The sequence below is a fragment of the Diabrotica virgifera genome, chromosome 9 (assembly GCF_917563875.1).
Source record: "Diabrotica virgifera virgifera chromosome 9, PGI_DIABVI_V3a".
NCBI lineage: Eukaryota > Metazoa > Arthropoda > Insecta > Coleoptera > Chrysomelidae > Diabrotica > Diabrotica virgifera.
This window is the reverse complement of record NC_065451.1, coordinates 58,476,037-58,497,407: the sequence shown is the minus strand read 5'-3', so window position 1 is coordinate 58,497,407 and position 21,371 is coordinate 58,476,037. Positions and strand designations below refer to the sequence as shown.

At 35.2% G+C, this 21,371-nt stretch overlaps 2 protein-coding genes across 4 annotated transcripts in view; one reads left to right on the top strand and one right to left on the bottom strand.

Annotated features, from left to right (window-relative positions):
• Window positions 1-21,371, bottom strand: part of LOC114339168 (dynein axonemal heavy chain 1-like) — a 1,269,803-nt gene that overhangs the window by 855,293 nt on the left and 393,139 nt on the right. The window lies entirely within an intron of this gene.
• LOC114339169 (uncharacterized) lies at window positions 13,893-21,321 on the top strand. Its single transcript, XM_028289799.2, has 4 exons — window positions 13,893-17,454; window positions 18,835-19,046; window positions 19,743-20,042; window positions 20,458-21,321. The coding sequence occupies exons 1-4, from the start codon at window positions 17,234-17,236 to the stop codon at window positions 20,613-20,615; spliced, it is 891 nt and encodes a 296-aa protein (XP_028145600.1). The 5' UTR covers window positions 13,893-17,233; the 3' UTR covers window positions 20,616-21,321.

Genomic DNA, 21,371 nt, shown 5'->3' with positions numbered 1-21,371 from the left:
GCAAAAGAAGCCCTTCTTGGACACCCCAGCTTCGGTCTTCAGGAGAGAGGTGTTATGGCGAGCACGCCGCTGTGTGCGTTTTTATCCCAATATCTGGTCTACATCGGAGATGAGAAACATCCACTTCGAGGTGTCAATGATATGTGCCCGGACTATGAAAGGTTTTAAGAAATTTTGTATTCATTAATTTAGAATTCAGTATCGTTTTGTATTCTAAGCTGTTAACAACTCAATAAACTTGTTAATTTCCTTCAGTAGTTTCGTTAATTAATTCTCCAACGAACACACATAATTTATACAGAATAAAAGTCATATTTCTGAAATTGGGCTCTGGACCGTCATTCTTTATTATATTACGAATATGGTGTACCAAATATCTCGACAAAATATTCAAAATTACAGCCGCAATCTTGGACCGCGTTTGTTGTTACCTGTTGATCGCTACTTTTGCCTCTTAACTAAATGTTAACTTATTTAATTTATTTAATGACGCAGTTTTATTCCCAATCCAATTTTATGTGGTGAGTTACTTCTCTGCGATTTTCATTTGTTCCACTTTATCGGATACTTTTAATTGTAGCTCTTGAAACGAAATTTAACCACATTAATTGAAGGCTCGAGTAATAAAAAATAGTCTTTTAACGGCCTCTTTTATTGACTCTAACCCACCAAAGTTTAATAGCCATAGGCTCTCCTAACTGACAGAGTTAAATTTTCAAAGTTCTTTACCCGTGCGTCATTAATACCTGGCGAGATAAAACACATACTTTTTATCTAGCATCATTCTCTTCCACGCATGAAACTAAAGACACAGCAGATACCGTCTATTATTAAGTAAAGACACATGTTATTTTTATAAACGCTCCAGAGTCAGTACATCAAAAAGAGATAAATATAAAATAGAGGTTTGGGAGGTTTTCAGATTATAAATACAATTTGTGACGTCTCTAGTTTGTTTACTTGTCACTGTCAGTTTGTTGGGATTTTTTGCTGCTTTTTATCCTGCTTTTGCATTCAGAAGTTTTTTATATTAAACCAACAGCTCTTTTTACAACTAATTTTATACTGGAGTAATTTACATACAAAGTTAACCTCATTCCCAGTTGTTAAGGAATGGTTTTGTTTAAAGTACCCCTCACAAACCTTATGGAAATTAGGTCCCAGTGGATTTAGTTCATACTTTAAAAAATACTCTTTGAAGCATCCTGATAAAAAGTTCTCATGGGCACATCTCGATCGTATGGAGGATTTTCAAGATATAGAGGCACAAACTTGGAAAATTATAAGATTTACCGGGTAATCCAATTCCCTGAGTTACTAGTTATCTGGCAACATGTAGCAGTTTGGATTAAATAAAAGTTCTAGTAGCTTAGGATTTTTTCCTGGCTATCCAATAGCGACCTTTACTTTGACCTTGACCTTCAACGGACGCCACCTTCTAGAGTTTCTAGGGTTTTCAGCATTAAATTGATATAAACAGATTCTCTCTCTCTCTTCAATCCTGACCCCCCGAAGGGAGTGTAGTGGTCGACGTGATGTCGTGTATTGTCCGTCTCCAAAGATCTCTCTCTCTGGTCATTTATTTTAACTCATGCATAGGTCTTTTGCATATTCCTGTAATCTGATCGATCCATCTTGTTGGGGATCTTCCTCGTGATCTTCGGCCTTCCACCTTTCCTTGTATAATGATTCTTTCCATGTTTTCTGTGTTGGCTCTCATAACATGTCCAAAGTATTTTAATTGTTGGAGATGGACTTTACTGGAGAGCCGTTGGCTAACTTTTATCTCCCTTAAAATCGAATTATTTGTTCTATGGTCGTTCCAAGGAATTCGTATAATTCGTCTTCAACAGAACATTTCAGTGGCGTTTATCTTTCTTCTTTCCGAATTTCTCAGGGTTCAAGATTCACATCCGTAAGTCGGTATTGAGAATATTAAGCAGTTGATCAACCTCATCTTTAACGCTCTTGAAATTTGACAGTCCTTCCATATTGTGGTCATTTTTGCTGTAGCGACTTTTGCTAGATCACATCTACGTTCTATTTTCTCCTGTAGTGACCCTGTGTTTGTGATTAATGATCCCAGATATAAGTATGAGTTCACAACCTCAAACCGATCAATTGTGGTTATATGTGGATGATTGTTATGTAGTCTATCCACTATCATGATCTTTGTCTTTGATATGTTTAATTGCAGACCAAATATTTGACTTTCGTTTTCAACCAGTCGTATAAAATCAATCAGCTCTGCTTGACTATTTGCAAGAAGGGCTGTGTCATCTGCGAAACGTAGGTTGTTTATTTTATGACCATTTATTGAGATGCCTTTTTCCCATCCTTCAAGTGCTCTTCTCATAATATGCTCTCCATATATATTGAATAATTGTGGCGATAGTATATATCCCTGTCTGACACCCCGTTCTGGATGAAATTCGTTTTAAAATGTGTCAAGCACTTTAACTGATCCAGTAGTGTGTTCGTATAATTCAGTTATAAGCGAAATAAGGTGTTGGGGTACGCCCACTTCTTTTAGTATTTGCCATAAGTGTCTCCACTTGACCCTGTCGAACGCCTACGATAATCTATAAAGCATATGTACAGTGGATTATTAAAATCCCTAGATTTTTCGATTATCTGTCTTATATTTAACAGGTGTTCTCTAGTATCCCTACCTTTGGTAAATCCAGTTTGCTCTTGTGGAATTTCTCTTTGAAGGAATGTTTTTAGTCTCTCGTTGATTATATGTAGCATTATTTTACTGGCATATCATATAAGAGAAATAGTTCAATAATTGTCGCATTTATGGAAGCTGCCTTTTTTATGAATTGTGGTTATTGTAGATTTTGTCCAGTCTTCAGGCCATTGTTTTGAATGCCATATTTGGTTACAGAGTAGATGAAGTAGTTTTACACCAGTTTCTCCTGTGGCTTTGAGCATTTCTGCTGTTATCATATCTGGACCTGGTGCTTTATTATATTTGAGCTTACTGATCGCGAGTCTTACTTCATTTTCAAGTATATCAGGTTCTTCTTCCACCTCGTCAGAGATTTGATTAACAGGTTCTTGGCGTTGATCATCTTTATATAAGTCCCTGCAATACGATCTCCATGTCTCTGCTATATCTTCTCTGTTTGTTCTCAGAGTTCCAGTGTTGTCTTCAATGGCCCAAGTTCTGGCTTTAAAGTCTCTTGTTAAGTAGCGTATTATTCTAAATAGATCTCTCGACTGATTATTCTGATCATGTCTCTCAATTTCTTTGCATATACCCTGGTAGTACTGGTTTTTGTGTCTTGCATCTTCGTTTTATTTCTCTATTGAGGTTTCTTAAACTAGCTTTTTCCCTTTCACTATGCACGCCACATAAACAGATTACACGTGGGTTTTTTGGATCGCTAAACACGAATATGCCATCAGAATTGACCTCCGGAGGACGTGAGGGCCAGGACCACTGTTTTCGGCATTTAATTGATGCAAATGAATTACTGGAAGGTTTTTTGAGGTCGCTAAACACGGATTTGACACCAGAACCGACTCCCGGTGTACCTGGTTTCCAAGGTCAATGAAAGGGGCTCCTGGAATTTCGAAGGTCTTCGGTACTACATTAATGCAAACGGATTAGTTATAGGTTTTTGGGGTTGTTGAACGCGAATACGTCATCAAATCCGACCCACGGAGCACCTAGTGCCTAAGGTTATTCATCTTCTCGAGTTTCGAGAGTTCTCGGCATTAAATTGATACGAATGGATTACTCATAGTATAAGAGCTGTGAGACATTTTTGAGTAGGTATTTTAGGCAACCTGAAAATTTTTCAGGTGACTTTTCTATGATAGCCTAATACAAAAATGCCGGTCTGGCTGGAGGGTAGCGGTTATTTTCCCCAAAAATCCACCCCAAAGTTAAAAAAAGGGCAAAAATTGATATTACAAAAAATACCATTGACGTGACTTTAAAGTAAATTTAAATATTCAAATATAAAGAAAATAAACAGACCAGGCGATTTGAGGGCGATTTTAACTCTGCAAGATACTTGCATGGGCGTCCCAGGATTATTTTCAGGGGATGCATCTGAACTTCACAAGATTTGATCTGAATCTGTACATACTATTAACGAGTATAAAATATACAACTATACATGCATAGCTATGTACACTCCTTCCGGGCAGGGAGGTGCAATTGTTATTTTGACAGGGTATTTTTTAATATTAAAAATAAATATTCTAAAAAAGACAGGTTTTTTTTGGTGAAATTTTCTAACTGCCATGTGATCAAACAAATTACGGGTGCATATAAATGAAAAGCGCTATAGGTAAGCACCAGTGTGAGAAAGAGCGTATACCGATAGCTGTTTGCGTCCTCTGTTCTAACTGAGCGAGTCCGTTCGCTCGAGAAAAATCACGTGACCTAGCGATAACCATGTTGTTGTAACTTTTTCTTAATTAAAGGAAAATAATACGTACTATACAATACAGTGATGAGCAAGCTAATAACCGGCAAAATAGCTCAAAAGGTTGAAAACATAACACATTGCGAAACAAAAAGAGTTTCATCTCTTTTTGTTTCGAGATGTATTATGTTTTCCATCTTTTGAGCTGTTTTGCCGGTTATTAGCGCGCTCATCACTGTAGATTTTGCAAATATGATAGAAAAAAAAAACAAATGTATTATTATAAATATATAGGTAGAAAAGTATTAAACTATAGACTAAATTAATTCTGTGTCTTGTACTTCTTCTTCAAACTCCTCATCTGAGCTTAAATATTCATTCTCTTTTTCTTTGTTAGACTCCCCTCAAGACTCAGATTCGTCTTCTACCTAATCTGTAAATAGTTATAATATGTATTTAGAGTTAATTAAAAGATTATTAGTGATTAATTAATTGAGTTGCTACGTATTCTTTCTTTTAAAACCAATACTTAATACTTTTCCTTATATAACCAATCACATCAGGTTTTTTATTTCTTAGTATATGACCAAAGTAGCTCATTTTTTTCCTTCATAGTGTTGAGTATTTCTTGTCTAATTTTCATCTTTCTTAATGTTTCCGCGTTTGTTACGTGTTGTGTACATTATTTTTTTACATTATTCGATAACACCACATCTCAACAATGGCAAGTCTTTCTTCAGATGCGCCCGTGGTTGTGCAGGCTTCGACTCCGTACAAAATGACAGAGAATACGTAGCAAATCAATTAATTAATCAGTAATTAATTTTTAATAAATTCTAAATGCATATTACAACTATCTACAGTTCATGTAGAAGAATAATCTGAGTCTCGAGGGGAGTCTGACGAAGAAGAAAAGAATGAATATTTAAGCTCAGATGAGGAGTTTGAAGAAGAAGTACAAGATTCGGACACAGAATTTATTTAGTTTATAGTTTTATAATTTTCTACCTATATATTTATAATAATAAATTTGTCATTTCCTATCATATTTGCAAAATCTAAGGAAAAGTTACTTAAAAAACTATAATATATAACAATTACTCTAACGTTTCGAGGCACAACAACATGGGTATCACCAGGTCACGTGATTTTTCTCGAGCGAACGGACTCACTTCGCTAGAACAGAGGACGCAAACAGCTATCGGTATACGCTCTTTCTCACACTGCTGCTTACCTATAGCGCTTTTCATTTATATGAACCCGTAATTTGTTTGATCACATGGCAGTTGGAAAATTTCACCAAAAAGCTGCCTTTTTTAGAATATTTATTTTTAATATTAAAAAATACCCTGTCAAAATAACAATTGTACCTCCCTGTCCAGAAGGAATATACATAGCTATGCATGTATAGTTGTATATTTTATACTTGTTAATAGTATGTACAGATTCAGATAAAATCTTCTGAAGTTAATATGCATCCCCTGAAAATAATCCTGGGACGCCCATGCAAGTATCTTGCAGAGCTAAAATCGCCCTCAAATCGCCTGGCTTGTTTATTTTCCTAATATTTGAATATTTAAATTTACTTTAAAGTCACGTCAATGATATTTTTTGTAATAACAATTTTTACCCTTTTTTTAACTTTGGGGGGGATTTTTGGGGAAAATAACCGCTACCCTCCAGCCAGACCGGCATTTTTGTATTAGGCTATTATGGAAGAGTCACCTGAAAAATTTTCAGCTTGCCTAAAATACCTACTCAAAAATGTCTCACAGCTCTTGGACCATCATGGTTTTTGGAGTTGCTAAACACGAGTACGCCATCAGAACAGACACCGGAGCATCTGGCACCTAAGGCACGTCATCTTCTGGAGTTTCGAGAGTTTTCGGTACTACATTGATGTAAACGGATAGGTACACACCGAGTACTCGGAGGTTTTCTGAATTACTGTTCAAAGACAGCCTACAAATTGGTGAAAAGTGGTTTTGCTATTTGTAGATTTTTATTGCAAGAACTTGATAGAGAATCGACAAAGATAGGACTGAATATGAATTACAGTAAAACAAAAATCATGACCAATCAACAAGAAGAACTAATAATTACAGTGCCACAAACAAGGATAGAACAAGTAAAAGGGTATATATATCTAGGACAAATCACCAGATTAAATAAAAAAAATCAAACCGAAGAAATAAAGAGAAGAATAAGATTGGCCTGGGCATCATTCGGAAAACTGTCTTATATTCTAAAGAACAGAAAATACCCGCAATACCTAACAACAAGGGTATTCAATCAATGTATACTCCCTGTTTTAATATATGGCTCTCAGACATGGACATTTACACAAGAAAATATGGAAAAAATAGCAAAGACAGAAAGACCCCTGGAAAGACAAATGCTGAACATTAAACTATCAGACAGGAAAAGAAACGAATGGATCCGTAACAAAACAAAAGTGAAAGATGTCTCTACCTAAGTAGCAAAGCCATTATACATTGGAGACCGTGGAACCACAAACCAAAAAGGGGAAGGCCACAGATGCGATGGTCGGATGACCTGAAGAAACACACTGGGCCAAATTGGATGCAAATTACCCAAGATAAAGAGGCATGGAAGAAGGAAGAGGAGGCCTATATCCAAGGATGGATGTTTAGGGCTGATTAGATAGATAGATAGATTTTTATTAAGAGGAAACAGTAGCGATCAACAGGTAGCAAAAACGCGTCTCAAGATTGCGGCTGAAATTTTAAATATTTTTTCGAGATATATGGCACACGTATTCGTAATATAATAAAGAGTGGAGGTACAGAGCCCAATTTGAAAAATATATTAATATGTGGAAATTACTCTGTAATTAAATGCAATATTAAAAAAACGAGCCTGTACCGCCATTAAGAAGAAGAAAAAAAATACGCTTTCTTCAAATAAACTTTTTTATCCGATGCCTAGATTTTGTGTCATTTTGGAACTACTAAAATTTTTTATTTCATTAGTAGTTCCAATATGACACAAAATCTAGACATCGGATAAAAAAGTTTATTTGAAGAAAGTGTATTTTTTTGTTCTTCTTAATGGCGGTACAGGCTCGTTTTTTTTTAATTTTGTATTTAATTACAGAGTAATTTCCACATATTAATATATTTTTCAAATTGGGCTCTGTACACCATTCTTTATTATATTACGAATACGTGTGCCAAATATCTCGAAAAAATATTCAAAATTGCAGCCGCAACCTTGGAACGCGATTTCGCTCCCTGTTGATCGCTACGGTTTCCTCTTAGAATAACTATGTTGTGCTATTTAATTGTTTTAATTATTTATAAATATAAACTCAATTTATATCTGACAATGTTTTTCCTTAATTTATTTTAAGATCGATTTACTATATTCTATTTTGATAGTGTTATCCATCGTGGTCACTAGATACTACAGAGTCTTTTATCTAAGTCATATTCGTGTTCAGCAACCCCAAAAACACAAGAGTATTCCGCTTGAATCACTTTATTACCGAAAACTCTCTAAACCACAGAAGATGACGTGCCTGAGGCATTAAGTACCCCAGTGTCTGTTATTATGACGTATTTGTGTTGAACTGCCCCAAAAACCCATGAGTAATACCCATCTGCATCAGTTTAATGCCGAAACCTGTCGAAACTCCAGAAGAAGACTTTCCTTGAGCATCAGGTGTTCCGTGGGTCGGATCTGATCGCGTATGCACGTTCAGCAGCCCCCAAAATCTCTGAGTAGTCAGTTTACATTAATTTAGTACCTAAAGTACTCGAATCTCCAAAGCATGACGTGCCTTATGCACCAGGTACTCCGATGTCTGTTCTGATGGGGTATTCGTGTTCAGCAATTCTAAAAACCTATGAGTAATCCGTTTTCATCAATGTAGTAACGAATACTCTCGAAACTCCAGGAGCCCCTTTCATAGACCTTGGAAACCAGGTGCTCCAGGAGTCGGTTCTGGTGGCATATTCGTGTTTGGAGACCTCAAAAATCCCTCCAGTAATTCATTTGCATCAATTAAATGCCGCAAACCATCGAAACTCTAGAAGATGACGTCCCGTTCAGTGGCCCGGCCCACCACGTCCTCCGGACGTCCATTCTGATGGCATATTCGTGTTTAGCGATCCCAAAAACACATGAGTAATCTGTTTATATCAATTTAGTGCTGAAAACCCTCGAAACTCTAGAAAATGACTTCCGTTGAAGGTCTAGGTCAAAGTAAAGGTCGCCATTGGATAGCGAGGAAAAAATCCTAGTCTACTAGAACTTTTATTTAATCCATACTTCTACATGTTGTCAGATAACCAGTAACTCAGAGAATTGGAATACCCGGTAAATCTTATAATTTTCCGAGTTTGTGCCATTATATCTTGAAAATCCTCCATACGATCGAGATGTGATGATAAGAACTTTTCATCAGGATGCTTCAAAGAGTATTTTGCCAAAGTATGAAATAAATCCACTGGGACCTAATTTCCATAAGGTTTGTGCGGGACTTTCCGTACAAGTGAAATATATAATGTTGTTCTGAAGCTTTGGGCGTCGAAACGTTAATAAAATCTTTTTTTAGTTAAATTGTGGCTTATTTCCCATGTAGAATAATCAATTGAAATGCATAACAAGAGAAAATATTGTATTTTCAAATATTTATATTATAACAAATATTTAATATCACTAATGATATTAAAAGTGTAGTAAAGTAAAAGATGGTTTTGCTTGCTCAGTTCAGAGGGACGCACAATCGCTGGGCAGCTGTTTCTGCCATTGCAGGCTTCCCCAACAGCGCTAGTATACACACCTCTGAATCGAAAACCAGCTAACCCATCTATTTAAGGGAAATCTCAACGATCATTGAAATCCCCATTGGGACGCGATCCAGCGACATCTCTTAAACAAACTGAAAATTCTCAGATGCAGAATTCACCATTATAATAAAATTAAAATGGTAAATAGTTATTTAAATCTGAAACTTTTCTTGTTGAATGTTCTTTCTGGTACATCCTTAACACGTTGACGGACAGAACGTCTACAAACGTCTAATTTCCATTGACGTAATATGACACAACGTCTATAGAAGACATTTTTAAAATAACGAGTTGTGACAAAAAATGTCACATTACATCTACAGATGTATATTAAAGGTGACACGGTGTCCATGGTCGTCGTCCAAATGTTTACAAAAAAATGTTAAAAAAACTCATTATTTCCATAAAATATAAGCGATAAAAGAAATTCAGCAATTTCCCTATTCTACTATGCAAAACACATAAATAGAGTGTCACAACACTTGCCTATACATTTGACGCACTGTCCGTCAACGTGTTAATCTGCGACTTTTACAATTTATAAGAGAGCAGACGACAAATATAGAAAACAAAAAGGACTCTACTATATGCAGTCACATTCTGATTTCATTCGTCTAGGAAAAGGACAGAAAGATACTTCCTAGTACTCAAATCTGAATAAAGATAGAACAGTAAAATATGGTTTTGCTTCCTTTCAGTTCAGAGGGATGCACAATCGTTGGACAGCTGTTTCTGCCATTGCAGGCTTCCTCAAAAGCGCTAGCGTGCACACCTCTGAATCGAAAACAAGCTAGCCCGTCTATTTAAGGAAAATTTCAAAGATCATTGAAATCCCCATTGGGACGCAATTCAGCGACATCTCTTAAACAAAACGAAAAGTCTCTGATGCAGAATTCACCACTATAATAAAATAAAATGGAAAATAGTTATTTAAATCTGAAACTTTTCTTGTTGAAAGTTCTTTCTGGTACATCCTTATTCTGCGAATTTTACAATTTATAAGACAGCAGATGACGAATATAGAAAACAAAAAGGACTCTACTATATGCAGTCACATTCCGTTTTCATTCGTCTAGGAAAAGTGTAACGGTTCGGTACGTTACTGAATCATTTTTGAACTTTTTGGTTATCTTTATAATTATTTTCCCTTAATCTCATTTAAATTCTCTAATTCTCTCGTAAAGGACTACTTACGTGACGTCATACTTCGGCGTCTACAGAACATACTTGTTGAATCGTTCCTTGGCGTTTAATTCGTGTTCCGTGGTCGTTTGACGTTCTCCTCTTTGAAAGAGAGAGGATTGAAAATTGAAAATTGAATAGTGTATGAAGTGTTATTTAATTTGTTCTTCTTTAGCAATTATTATCCTTTATTTATTTTCAAAACATTATTCTTATCTTAGTATATACCTTTTCTAGTCATCACTATCTACTTTGAGCTGTTCTTCGACAGGTATGCAAACGAGCCGTATCCATCCTTGAGTGTCAAGTTGTTCTCTTGTATCTCTTGCTAGCCAACTCTATTCAGTTTGCCTCTGTCTCTTCATACTTCTACTTCTATCCCTCTTAATTTCCTTTTCCTTAAATTCATCATCTTATCATTATCCCCCCATACAAGTACTACTGCAAAAAGTAGTATTTTGCTACTTCGACTTCTCAACGTAGAAGCCACCTCACTCTCTCTTCATTCTTGTTCCACTAGTTATCTGCATTTTCCTTACCTCTGTTGGAGTTTATCGTCCTCTTTACTTTCACTCCAACAGAAGTTCTTCTTTTTAGTTACAAAAGGACACAAAAAAACTTCCTAGTACTCAAATCTGAGTAAAGATAGAAAAGTAAAAGATGGTTTTGCTTGCTTTCAATTCAGAATTCTAGATGGCTAGCTGTTTTTCGATTCAGAGGTGTGCACGTTAGTACTGTTGAGGAAGCCTGCCATGGCAGAAACAGCTCTCCAGCGATTGTGCATCCCTCTGAATTGAAAGCAAGCAAAACCGTCTTTTACTTTTCTATCTTTACTCAGATTTGAGTACTAGAAAGCTTCTTTCTGTCCTTTTTCTAGAAGTATGAAAACGGAATGTAACTGCATATGGTAGAGTCCTTCTTGTTGCCTATATTCGTCGTCTGCTGTTTTATAAATTATAAAAGTCGCAGATTAAGGATGTACTAGAAAGAAATTTTAACAAGAAAAGTTTTAGATTTAAATAACTATTTACCATTTTAATTTTATTATAATGGTGAATTCTGAATCTGAGACTTTTCAGTTTGTTTAAGAGATGTCGCTGGATTGCGTCCCAATGGGGATTTTACTTTTACTTTTCTATCTTTACTCACATTTGAGTACTAGGAAGTTTCCTTCTGTCTTTTTCATAGACGAATAAAAAAGGAATGTGAATTGCATATAGTAGAGTCCTTTTTGTTTTCTATATTCGTCGTCTGCTGTCTTATAAATTGTAAATGTCGCAGATTAAGGATGTACCAGAAAGAACTTTCAACAAGAAAAGTTTCAGATTTAAATAACTATTTACCATTTTAATTTTATTATAATGGTGAATTCTGCCACTGAGACTTTTCAGTTTGTTTAAGAAATGTCGCTGGATTGCGTCCCAATGGGGATTTCAATGATCTTTTAAATTTCCCTTAAATAGATGGGCTAGCTGGTTTTCGATTCAGAGGTGTGCACGCTAGCGCTGTTGAGGAAGCCTGCAATGGCAGAAACAGCTGTCCAGCGATTGTGCATCCCTATGAATTGAAAGCAAGCAAAACCATCTTTTACTTTTCTATCTTTTCTCAGATTTGAGTACTTCTGTTTGTACTAAGTTTTTTTCTGTTCTTTTCCTAGACGAATGAAAACGGAATGTGATTGCATATAGTAGAGTCTTTTTTGTTTTCTATATTCGTCGTCTGCTGTCTTATAAATTGCAAAAGTCGCAGATTAAAGATGTACCAGAAAGAACTTTCAACAAGAAAAGTTTCAGATTTAAATAACTATTTTCCATTTTAATTTTATTATAATGGTGCATTCTGCTTCTGTGACTTTTCAGTTTGATATTAAATGAATTTATTAAGCTAGTTCAAATGTAGCTGTAATTCTGCACCAAAATTTAAAATCCTATTTATTTTATTCGCGAACTTAATCGACTGTAGGTGGCAGTGCCGTTGCATGAAAATTGCCGATGTAAATGGGATAACGTATTTTGATGTATTTTGATATTGTTATTGATGTAATTAATTAATATAAATAAATCATTCATTAAATGAACACACCCGACAAGCATTCATCCCAATTCCTCTAGTTCCAAATAAAAGGCAGCACCCTCGGTTGAGTTCGCGAATAACGTTAAATTTTATAATATAATGCGTGATAGAAGTAGTAGCCACTTTCTTTTTTCTGCTGTCGCGTGGAATATATTTCCGACTTATTTCGTATGCTTCAAATTATGACGCACGGGTAAAGAATAATGGACTCAAACAATATTGCAATATGCTTAACCTTCCGATGACCAACCTTTTTTTGTTACACGGATGACCAACGGGGGTAAAAAATGACCCCAAGTAAAAAATGACAATTGAAAAAAAAAATAAAGTTGTTTTAAGAAATAAAATAATGTATTCGTAATTTTAATGTTCCTATTGTATCAATAAAAAATGATAAATAAACATTAGTAATAGTAATTTACGTAACAAGTTCCGAAAGTGATATTTTACGAGACGAGTAGGAAGTTTCGTAGGCGAGTCCTGGAATCCTGCGAGTCTCGTAAAATCACTTTTGGATCGTGTTACGTACAATATTTTTTCTGCAGCCGTTCTGTATGTTAAAAAGAACTTTACTTGTTTACTTATGAACTTTTATTTAACACTTTAAAGTTACTCTCGTGAATTTAAAATTAGGAAAATCTACTTATGAATATTAATAACACAATTACTTATAACAATTATTTACATTGATATTGTTAGGATTGTAAACATAAGTGGCAGTATTGAAATTAGTGTTAGACGTGTCAGTACTTTGACTATTTTTTGAGATATATTTGGTTATATTAATACACACGAATCTTAAATGACAAGCGTTGTCACAATAAAATACAAAGTGGATGTTATTAGCGAGTTATTGCCAACGTCTTTTAATTCGGCCTGTAATAAAAGATCCTTTATTTTGACATATAAGCATGCGCAGTGTTGCGTCTTTTATTTTTGTCCTTTAATAAAATACAGGCCGCCTGTATTTAAGGAAAAGTAGAGGACGCGGTTCTTTTAATAAAAGTTGCTTTATTTTGACATAATATGTCAAATTATGTCAAGAAAAAAGAAAGACGTCTAACTTCACTTCGATCAAACACTTTCATTTTACATTTTGTTTTGAATCTACCCACGTGTCTTGCTTTGGCTTTTCTTTGTATTCGATAAAATTGTTCTGTATTTTTTAGTGATTTTTCTAGTATTCTTTAATATATATCTATTTTTTATTAGTATTAATCATATTCAGCTTTAGTTTTTTATTATTAGTTATTATTGTAGTTGTAGTGCTATTATTAGTGTTTTGCAGTAGTTTTTTTATTATTAGTAAGTATTATTTAGCATTAGTTCTTCTATTATTATTAGTTAGTAGTGTTACTATTATTGCTTATTAGTTTAATTAGTTTTTTGCAGTAGTTTTTTTTATTAGTAAGTATTATTTAGCATTAGTTCTTGTATTATTATTAGTTATTACTGTCCAGATTTAGTCATACGGCTCACTATTACCCCGATTTACCACCACTGTTACCAGATTTAGCCATACGGCTCACACTCCCTCTAAGGGGAAAATTGACTCATCCCAGATACCTACGGTATCAAAAGGATTGAGCTCTGGTGGGACTCTTTCCGTGTTATCGAGCCCTAGGTGACTTGGTATGCAGGTGTATCTCCCAGAAATTTTCGTACGCATCTGGCCGTCGCGAGTAGTACAGCTTTCTGCATGGTCTTATAAAGATGTTCATTCAGACCCAGCTTTTTTATGCTTTCGAGGAGGGTCTTCGGAATGACTCCAGTAGTAGACATAATAATCGGTATCGTCTGGGTACTTTGCATTCTCCATTGCCTTCGTATTTGAATTTCTAGATCTCTGTACTTGGCGATCTTTTCAGTAAATTTACTACGTAGATTATTGTTGTTAGGAATCGCCACATCAATTAGTGTTTAGTACGAGATCTGGTCTATTATGTGCCACTGTTTGGTCTGTGAGCACAGTGCGGTCCCAGTATAGCTTGTAGTTGCCATCCTCAAGCATACTCTCAGGGACGTATTGATAATACGGGAGATGGTCTGTTTGGAGAAGTCCCAGCTTGATAGCTATCTCTTGATGAAGGATTTTTCCCACTGCGTCATGCCGTTCCTTGTATTCAGTTGCAGCAAATGCCTGGCAGCCCCCTGTAAGATGTTGGATGGTTTCTTGGGCTTGACATCCATATCGGCATCTGTCGTTCTGAACCTGATGGTCTTTGATGATATATTTCAGGTAATTTCTGGTTGGTATAACCTGATCCTGAATGGCCAGTAATGAACCCTCCGTTTCAGGGAACATCTTTCCTGATGTCAACCAGTAGTTCGACGCTATATTGTCGACATAATCTTGGCTGACCTCATTGGGATGTCGCCCGTGCAGAGGTTTACCCATCCAGGCGCGCACTTTTTCGTCCTTAGTAAGGTGGTTTATGCGCATTTCTGGTACCCTCAGTTTGATCGGTGTTGTGTCATCTACTGCGCAGATAGCGCGATGTAGTGTTGATGTCTCAGCCTGCATCTGAAAATAAGTTCTTAAATTAGCAATTTGTTTATCTAATTGCTCACCTATATCCATAAGTCCTCTTCCTCCTAGATTCCGTGGTAATGTTGTTCTTTCTACTGCACTTTTAGGATGGTGTTTTTGTGCCTTTGTGAGGTGTGTTCGTACTTTTCGCTGAAGAGCTTCTATATCTGTTTTTGTCCACTTAACAATACCAAATGAGTAGCTAAGCGCGGAACATGCGTAGGTGTTTAGTGCCTTAAACAAATTTCTACTGTTAAGGTGTGAGCGAAGCAGCTGTTTTATCCTTCGTATAAACTCAGTAGTTATCTCTGTTTTCATTTGTTTATGGTCAATTTTACGCGCTTGCTTTACTCCAAGATATTTATACATATCGCTTTCACCCATGGCCTCGATGTTCTGGCCATTTTGCATATCGAATCCTCCGGGCTGTACTTTTCCTCTGACTATATTTAAAATACGGCACTTATCTAGTCCGAAGTGCATACTAATATCATTAGAAAAAGTTTCTACAGTTTTTAGCATCTCGTCGAGTTGGTTTCGAGTGGAAGCCATTAATTTCAAATCATCCATGTACAATAAATGATTAAGCTTCGCCACCACATTGTTGTTATTTTTGATGCTAAAACCTGCATCTGTGGAGTTCAATAGCTGAGATAGTGGGTTCATAGCTAGACAGAACCACAGAGGACTCAACGAATCTCCTTGAAACAGGCCCCGGCTGATTACGATATTTTCAGTTTCGATGTTACTTTCACCAGGTATTTGAAGGTGAATTCTAGTTTTCCACTCTGTCATTATATGTTGTAAAAAGGTCACTATATTATCATCGACTTTATATATTCTCAGTATATCTATAAGCCATTCATGCGGCACTGAATCAAAGGCCTTCTTGTAATCAATAAAAGCAGTAAATAGATTCCTCTTTTTGGAATATGCTTGATTAGAGATGACTGAGTCGATGATAAGTTGTTCTTTGCAACCCATGGAACCCTTAGCGCATCCTTTCTGTTGAGGCTCTATTATATTGTTCAGAGCACAGTGTTGGTAGATACGCCGGGCTACACAGGATGTGACCAATTTATACAAAGTTGGAAGGCAAGTAATTGGGCGGTATTTTGCTGGATCTTGGGTGTTATTTTGATCCTTCGGTATTAAATAAGTGGTTCCCTGAGTTAGGAATAATGGTATATCCTGCGGATTAGAAATAACATGATTAATTAGTGTTGATAAGCATTCATGAGCACTCCAAAACTTCTTGAGCCAAAAGTTTTGAACTCCGTCTGGTCCAGGAGATTTCCAGTTATGAAGCTCTTTGATGATATTTGAGACTTATTCAGTGGTGAAGGGTTCGTAGAGAGTAGTAGTGTAGTGTTGGCAGCTCTGTGCCGTATCTTCTATCCATCCAGCATTGTTGTTAAGAGCAGCTGGTGTGGAAAGTTGATTTCCCCAAAACTCATGAATTTCTTCTTGGCTTGGATAAGACTTATCGAGATTTTCTACGGTGGAATTGAGTTTTCGATAGAACGCCTTCTCAGCAGTCTCAAAAAGGGCATTGTCGGATTTTCGGTTGTTACTCACTTTGTACCTTCTTAGTCGTCCTGAATAAACTGAGAGTCTTTGTTTTAATGTATCCAGGCACTGTTGGGCTGTGTTGTTTTCTGGATCGTATCTTGAGTGTCTTGCAGTATTCCGTGTTATTTCTTCAGCTCTCCTGATGACTCTTGTACTTCTTACACCTCGTGTATATATTTTGTGACTTGACCAATATCCCTACGCAGCAATTCAATCTTTCCGAGCAGCCTTTTTTCCCAGGGTTCAGTTCTACTACCAGTCCTTCCATTATTAGTACCCCGTCGTGTTCTGATCTTAATGCCCATTACATTAGCAATTGCTGTTGCTGCACAGTAGATTAGCATGTGCAGATACTCTAATGTGTGTGCTTCTACGACATAATTGGGTAGGACTTCAGTGTTCACAATTTGTAACAGCACACCTAGTCTCTTACAAGAGTTTATTCGTGGTAGCGGTGGTCTGCTAAGTGGCCACTGTTACTATTATTATTGTTATTATTAGTTTAATTAGTATTTTGCATTAGTTTTTAGTTCTTTTTTCTTTCTTAATTTGAGTAGTATTTGGCATTAGTTTCGTATTTTTATTATTATTTAGTTCTTAGTTTTATATTTATTTTTCCTTATTGAAAGTAGTATAGTGTTTTGCATTGAAGTAGTTGCAGTAAGTAGGTAGTGAAAATGTCAAACAAACGGCAAAGATTTTCTTATGACGATGACATTGTTCTGCTCAAAGAAATTGTTTCTCGCAATCCATTTGCAAATGGCAAAGAGGCATGGTGTGAAGTAAAAAATAGTTTTTCAATTTTAACACAAAAAGACTTCACAATTAAAAGCATTAGACAACATTTCCAAATGTTGATAGGTGCTTGGAAGAAGAAGGATACTGAAACTCAGAAAAGGTACGTACTTATTATTTGTAACATAATATAATTTGTAATATATCGGGACCTCGGAGGTAAACTAAACTATGTCGACATGGTGTTGTTTTGAATAAGTTCCTTTAATTCACTTATTTTATTAGTTGGATTATACAAAATTGGCTTATATTATCATTAAAATAGGGTCATTTTGTCTTTTAACGAATTATGGGATATATCACATTTTTTTAACATCCTAAGTGCTCTAAAGTTTGTTGCGAACACAACGTAAACACAATTGCTCGAAATGACATAGTGTAGTTAACCTCTGAGGTCCAGATATATATATCTGGACCTCGGAGGTGCTATATTGACATGGTATTGTTTTGAATAAGTTACTTAAATGTATTTAGTTTATTAGTTGGATTATACAAATTGGTTATATATTATCATTAAAATATGGTAATATTGTCTTTCAACCAATTATGGGATATATCAGATTTATATTAATATCCTAAGTGCTCTAAACTTTGTTGCAAACAACGCTAAACACAGTGCTCGAAATGACATAGTGTAGTTTACCTCAGAGGTAAACTACACTATGTCGACATGGTGTTATTTTGAACTCCACTTATTTTATTAGTTGGATTATACAAATTTATATGTTATCATTAAAATATGGTCATATTTTCTTTGAACCAATTATGGGATGTATATCAGATTTTTACTAATATCCGAAGTGCTCTTAACTTTGTTGCAAACACAATTGCTCAAAATGACATAGTGTAGTTTACCTCCGAGGTCCAGGTATATAAACTAGAGTGGTCAAAATTCATGAATTACATTTTACGTTTACGTCAAGAATTTTATTCTGTTTAACTGTGTTCTATTTTGCCAAAAAAATTTGAAAAATATTAATGCATTCTCCTCTCTTTGACTGATATGTTCAAGCATCACAGTGTGAAACTTTTTCCATTCCTCTGTAACCTAAATTACAGGAAGAATTCGTCGGCTTAGAGACACAAAAATCTAACTACATTTCACATTTTGAAGTTCAATCTACGAAATTGAACTTACCTTAGTGAGTTTCGTAGTGAGGAGTTTTCGTAACTCCTCACTGAGGTTTTAGGTGTTCAGAAAGAGGTGTCACTCAAAAGAACTCATTAAGGTAAGTTCAGTGGTGTAGATATCTCAAAACGAGACAAAATGTATTTACATTTCTGTGTGACTAAGCTGACGAATTACTGTTGTAACAACAATCGAAAGCTTGAGAAATAAAAAATAGTCTTCTAGAACAGCCCCTTTTATTGATTCTAACCCATCAAAACTTAAAATCATGTTTAACATAATTTACATTTACATAATACTACAACAAATGTTTGATTTACATGAATTATAATTTTAAATTAAAACAAATTTTAGCTCTGGGATAGAAGAGCCATACTGCCAAAAAGATCACCTGTTACAAGAAGCATGGGATCTGATGAGTGCGCAGCCCAATTTAAAAATAAAAAAGGTGGCAGTCAATGATATGAATGTAGCCAAAGATAGACGCATTAATTTTGCAAAAAAATTTTTTGAGGAAGAGAAGGAAAACCTAGGATGCTTTATTGAGCATGATTACTGTGCAGATGGTAAGTGAATGTATAATTTATTAGGAAGTAAGCTTTTAGAATTTTTTTTATTATTTCATTCTATAAACCCTTACAGCGTTTGCATAAATTCTAGTTACATGTTACATTAATATCCGTAGTAGTACCAATTGGACTAATTGGGGTGTCCGTTAACTGCTGATCTATTCTGGGTAGGTTTTCGCCAAGTGCTGCTTTCTGTTTTTGTAATAAAAAAGGCCCTATGTGAACATGCAAGAGTGTTGTTAGCATTTAACTAAAGTCATGTAGCGATACACCAGTGCACTATCCACAAAAAACGAGTTTAAGCCAACAGTCTGTTATATAAAAATAGATTTAAACTAATTCAGACTATTTCGAAATGAGTCCTCATTATGTTATAATAAAAAGTTAATTGAAATTATTTGCAAAATACAGCATTTGGGGTCCACAGGGACCCGTTGTTATGCAATGTATCTTGGTATAGGCAGGGTTAAGTATGTATAATTTTAACAGGACGTTTTTAATTTTCTTACATTTGAGTGGATTTTTTGTCCATTATATCCGAAGTCTGTTAAATAAAGGTCTGTTATATCGAGGTTTTACTGTACATGCAAATCTGCGTTAATGATAATTGCAAACTATAAAGTGGCTCTATAGTACTTCAGACATTACATATTGTATTATTTTTTACTTTTAATGCTTTGTTGTAATTTTTAGAACCTGAAGAATTCTTAAACGATATAGAGTTGCTGCCTGAGGATGTTACTACACCAGCCACTCTGCCTGAGGATGTGGCTACACTCACGCTGCCTGAGAATATGACTACACCAGCCACGCTGCCTGAGGATGTGGCTACAGTATTCACGCTGCCTGAGAATAAAGCAGCACCATCTATGCTGCCTAAGAAGATGGCTGCACCATCCTCTTCAGGAGCTACTGAACCTCGAGTAAGCATTGAAGTACCATCCAAGAAGTGTCAAACTCCAGTACGCTCAATACTAACTCCAAATGTTCTTGGTAAGTTATCTACCAAGTGGAAAATTATATTAACATTTTACTATTTTATTGGGAAATAAGCCATAATTTAACTTAAAAATGAAATTTATTGACGTTTCAACTTCCACCTCAGAAGTCAGTTATTATTTCAAGAAAATGTATTGTACAGTATAGCGAATTATGCAGTATCACAGTTGACAGGGACTATATTAAAATGAGCAAACAGCAAGTTAGTTGTGACTTGTAGACATTCTATTTCTAGGTATATTTTTATGTTATAAATGAAAGTTGTTTACTGCTATTATCACAAAAAATATATTGGTTATACCCCTAATATGAATATGTTAAAATAATGTCAAAATTAAATAGATAGACCATATTTTGTTTATGAAAAACAGTTGATTTAAAAAGAAATTAACCACAATTTCATTTTTAGGATCTATCAAATCCAAGGCAAGAAAGACTTCATATATAAGGAAAACTGGCTTGGACTTCCTCCAACAAAAAAATAAAAAGGATGTAGAACTGGAGGAAAAGAGAATTAACTGTGAGGAAAAGAAACTGAAATTAGAGGAGAAGAGGAAAAAAAAGTGATGCTGTTGCTCAAATGGTTCAAAACCAAACCCAACTAATTCACAACCAGACACAACTACTTCAAAAGTTAATAGGTGTAGTTGATAATTTAACACAAAAAATAATAGAGAAATAAAATGCTTAATTTGATATAAAAAGTTTTTTATTAATAACACAACTACCACAGAATATTTGTTAATCGATTAAAAAGCCATATAACTGGTGTTATGATTATCCATATACAATTTCTTTGTTATGTGATGGTAACGTATGTCCTAAAAGTTTTGGCACAAAATTCATTGGCTTTAATTTTAACAAGAACCAAGTAATATCAAGTTGCCTTTGAAAACAAAAGTTTTTTTAGTTTGTCTACTGTCAGTTAAGATTTATTTATTATGAAGTTTTCACTTTAGAATGCAGTATAATTTACAAATAAAACGTATCTACAAGTTGGTTGGGTGGGCACTCAAATGCTGAAATCCGTCGAATATTTCAGTGTGCAAGTAGGGAATACCATGGCTGAATCTACCAAAATGTGGAAGACTGTGTGCATTTACTGCACAGAAATCAGAGAGATTGGTGAAAAGAGCAAGAAATCAGCTTGGAAAGGAAACACGAAGATTGGCTCGTCAACACAGATCTTCTAAGGGCCGGTTGTTCGAACGCTAATCAACATTGATCACTATCAAATATTTAATTACTGTCACAACTGTCAATGTCAACTTTGTTTGGGTTGCTGAAAACATAGTTAATTATAATTATGATATTAGTTAGTCA

Excerpts from the sequence above, each read along its gene's own strand:
- LOC114339169 (XM_028289799.2), top strand. The coding sequence starts at position 17,234 with ATGTCAAACAAACGGCAAAGATTTTCTTATGACGATGACATTGTTCTG. Across the intron at positions 19,047-19,742 it reads GCATGATTACTGTGCAGATG|AACCTGAAGAATTCTTAAAC; the intron begins GTAAGTGAATGT and ends TGTAATTTTTAG. Across the intron at positions 20,043-20,457 it reads ACTAACTCCAAATGTTCTTG|GATCTATCAAATCCAAGGCA; the intron begins GTAAGTTATCTA and ends TTTCATTTTTAG.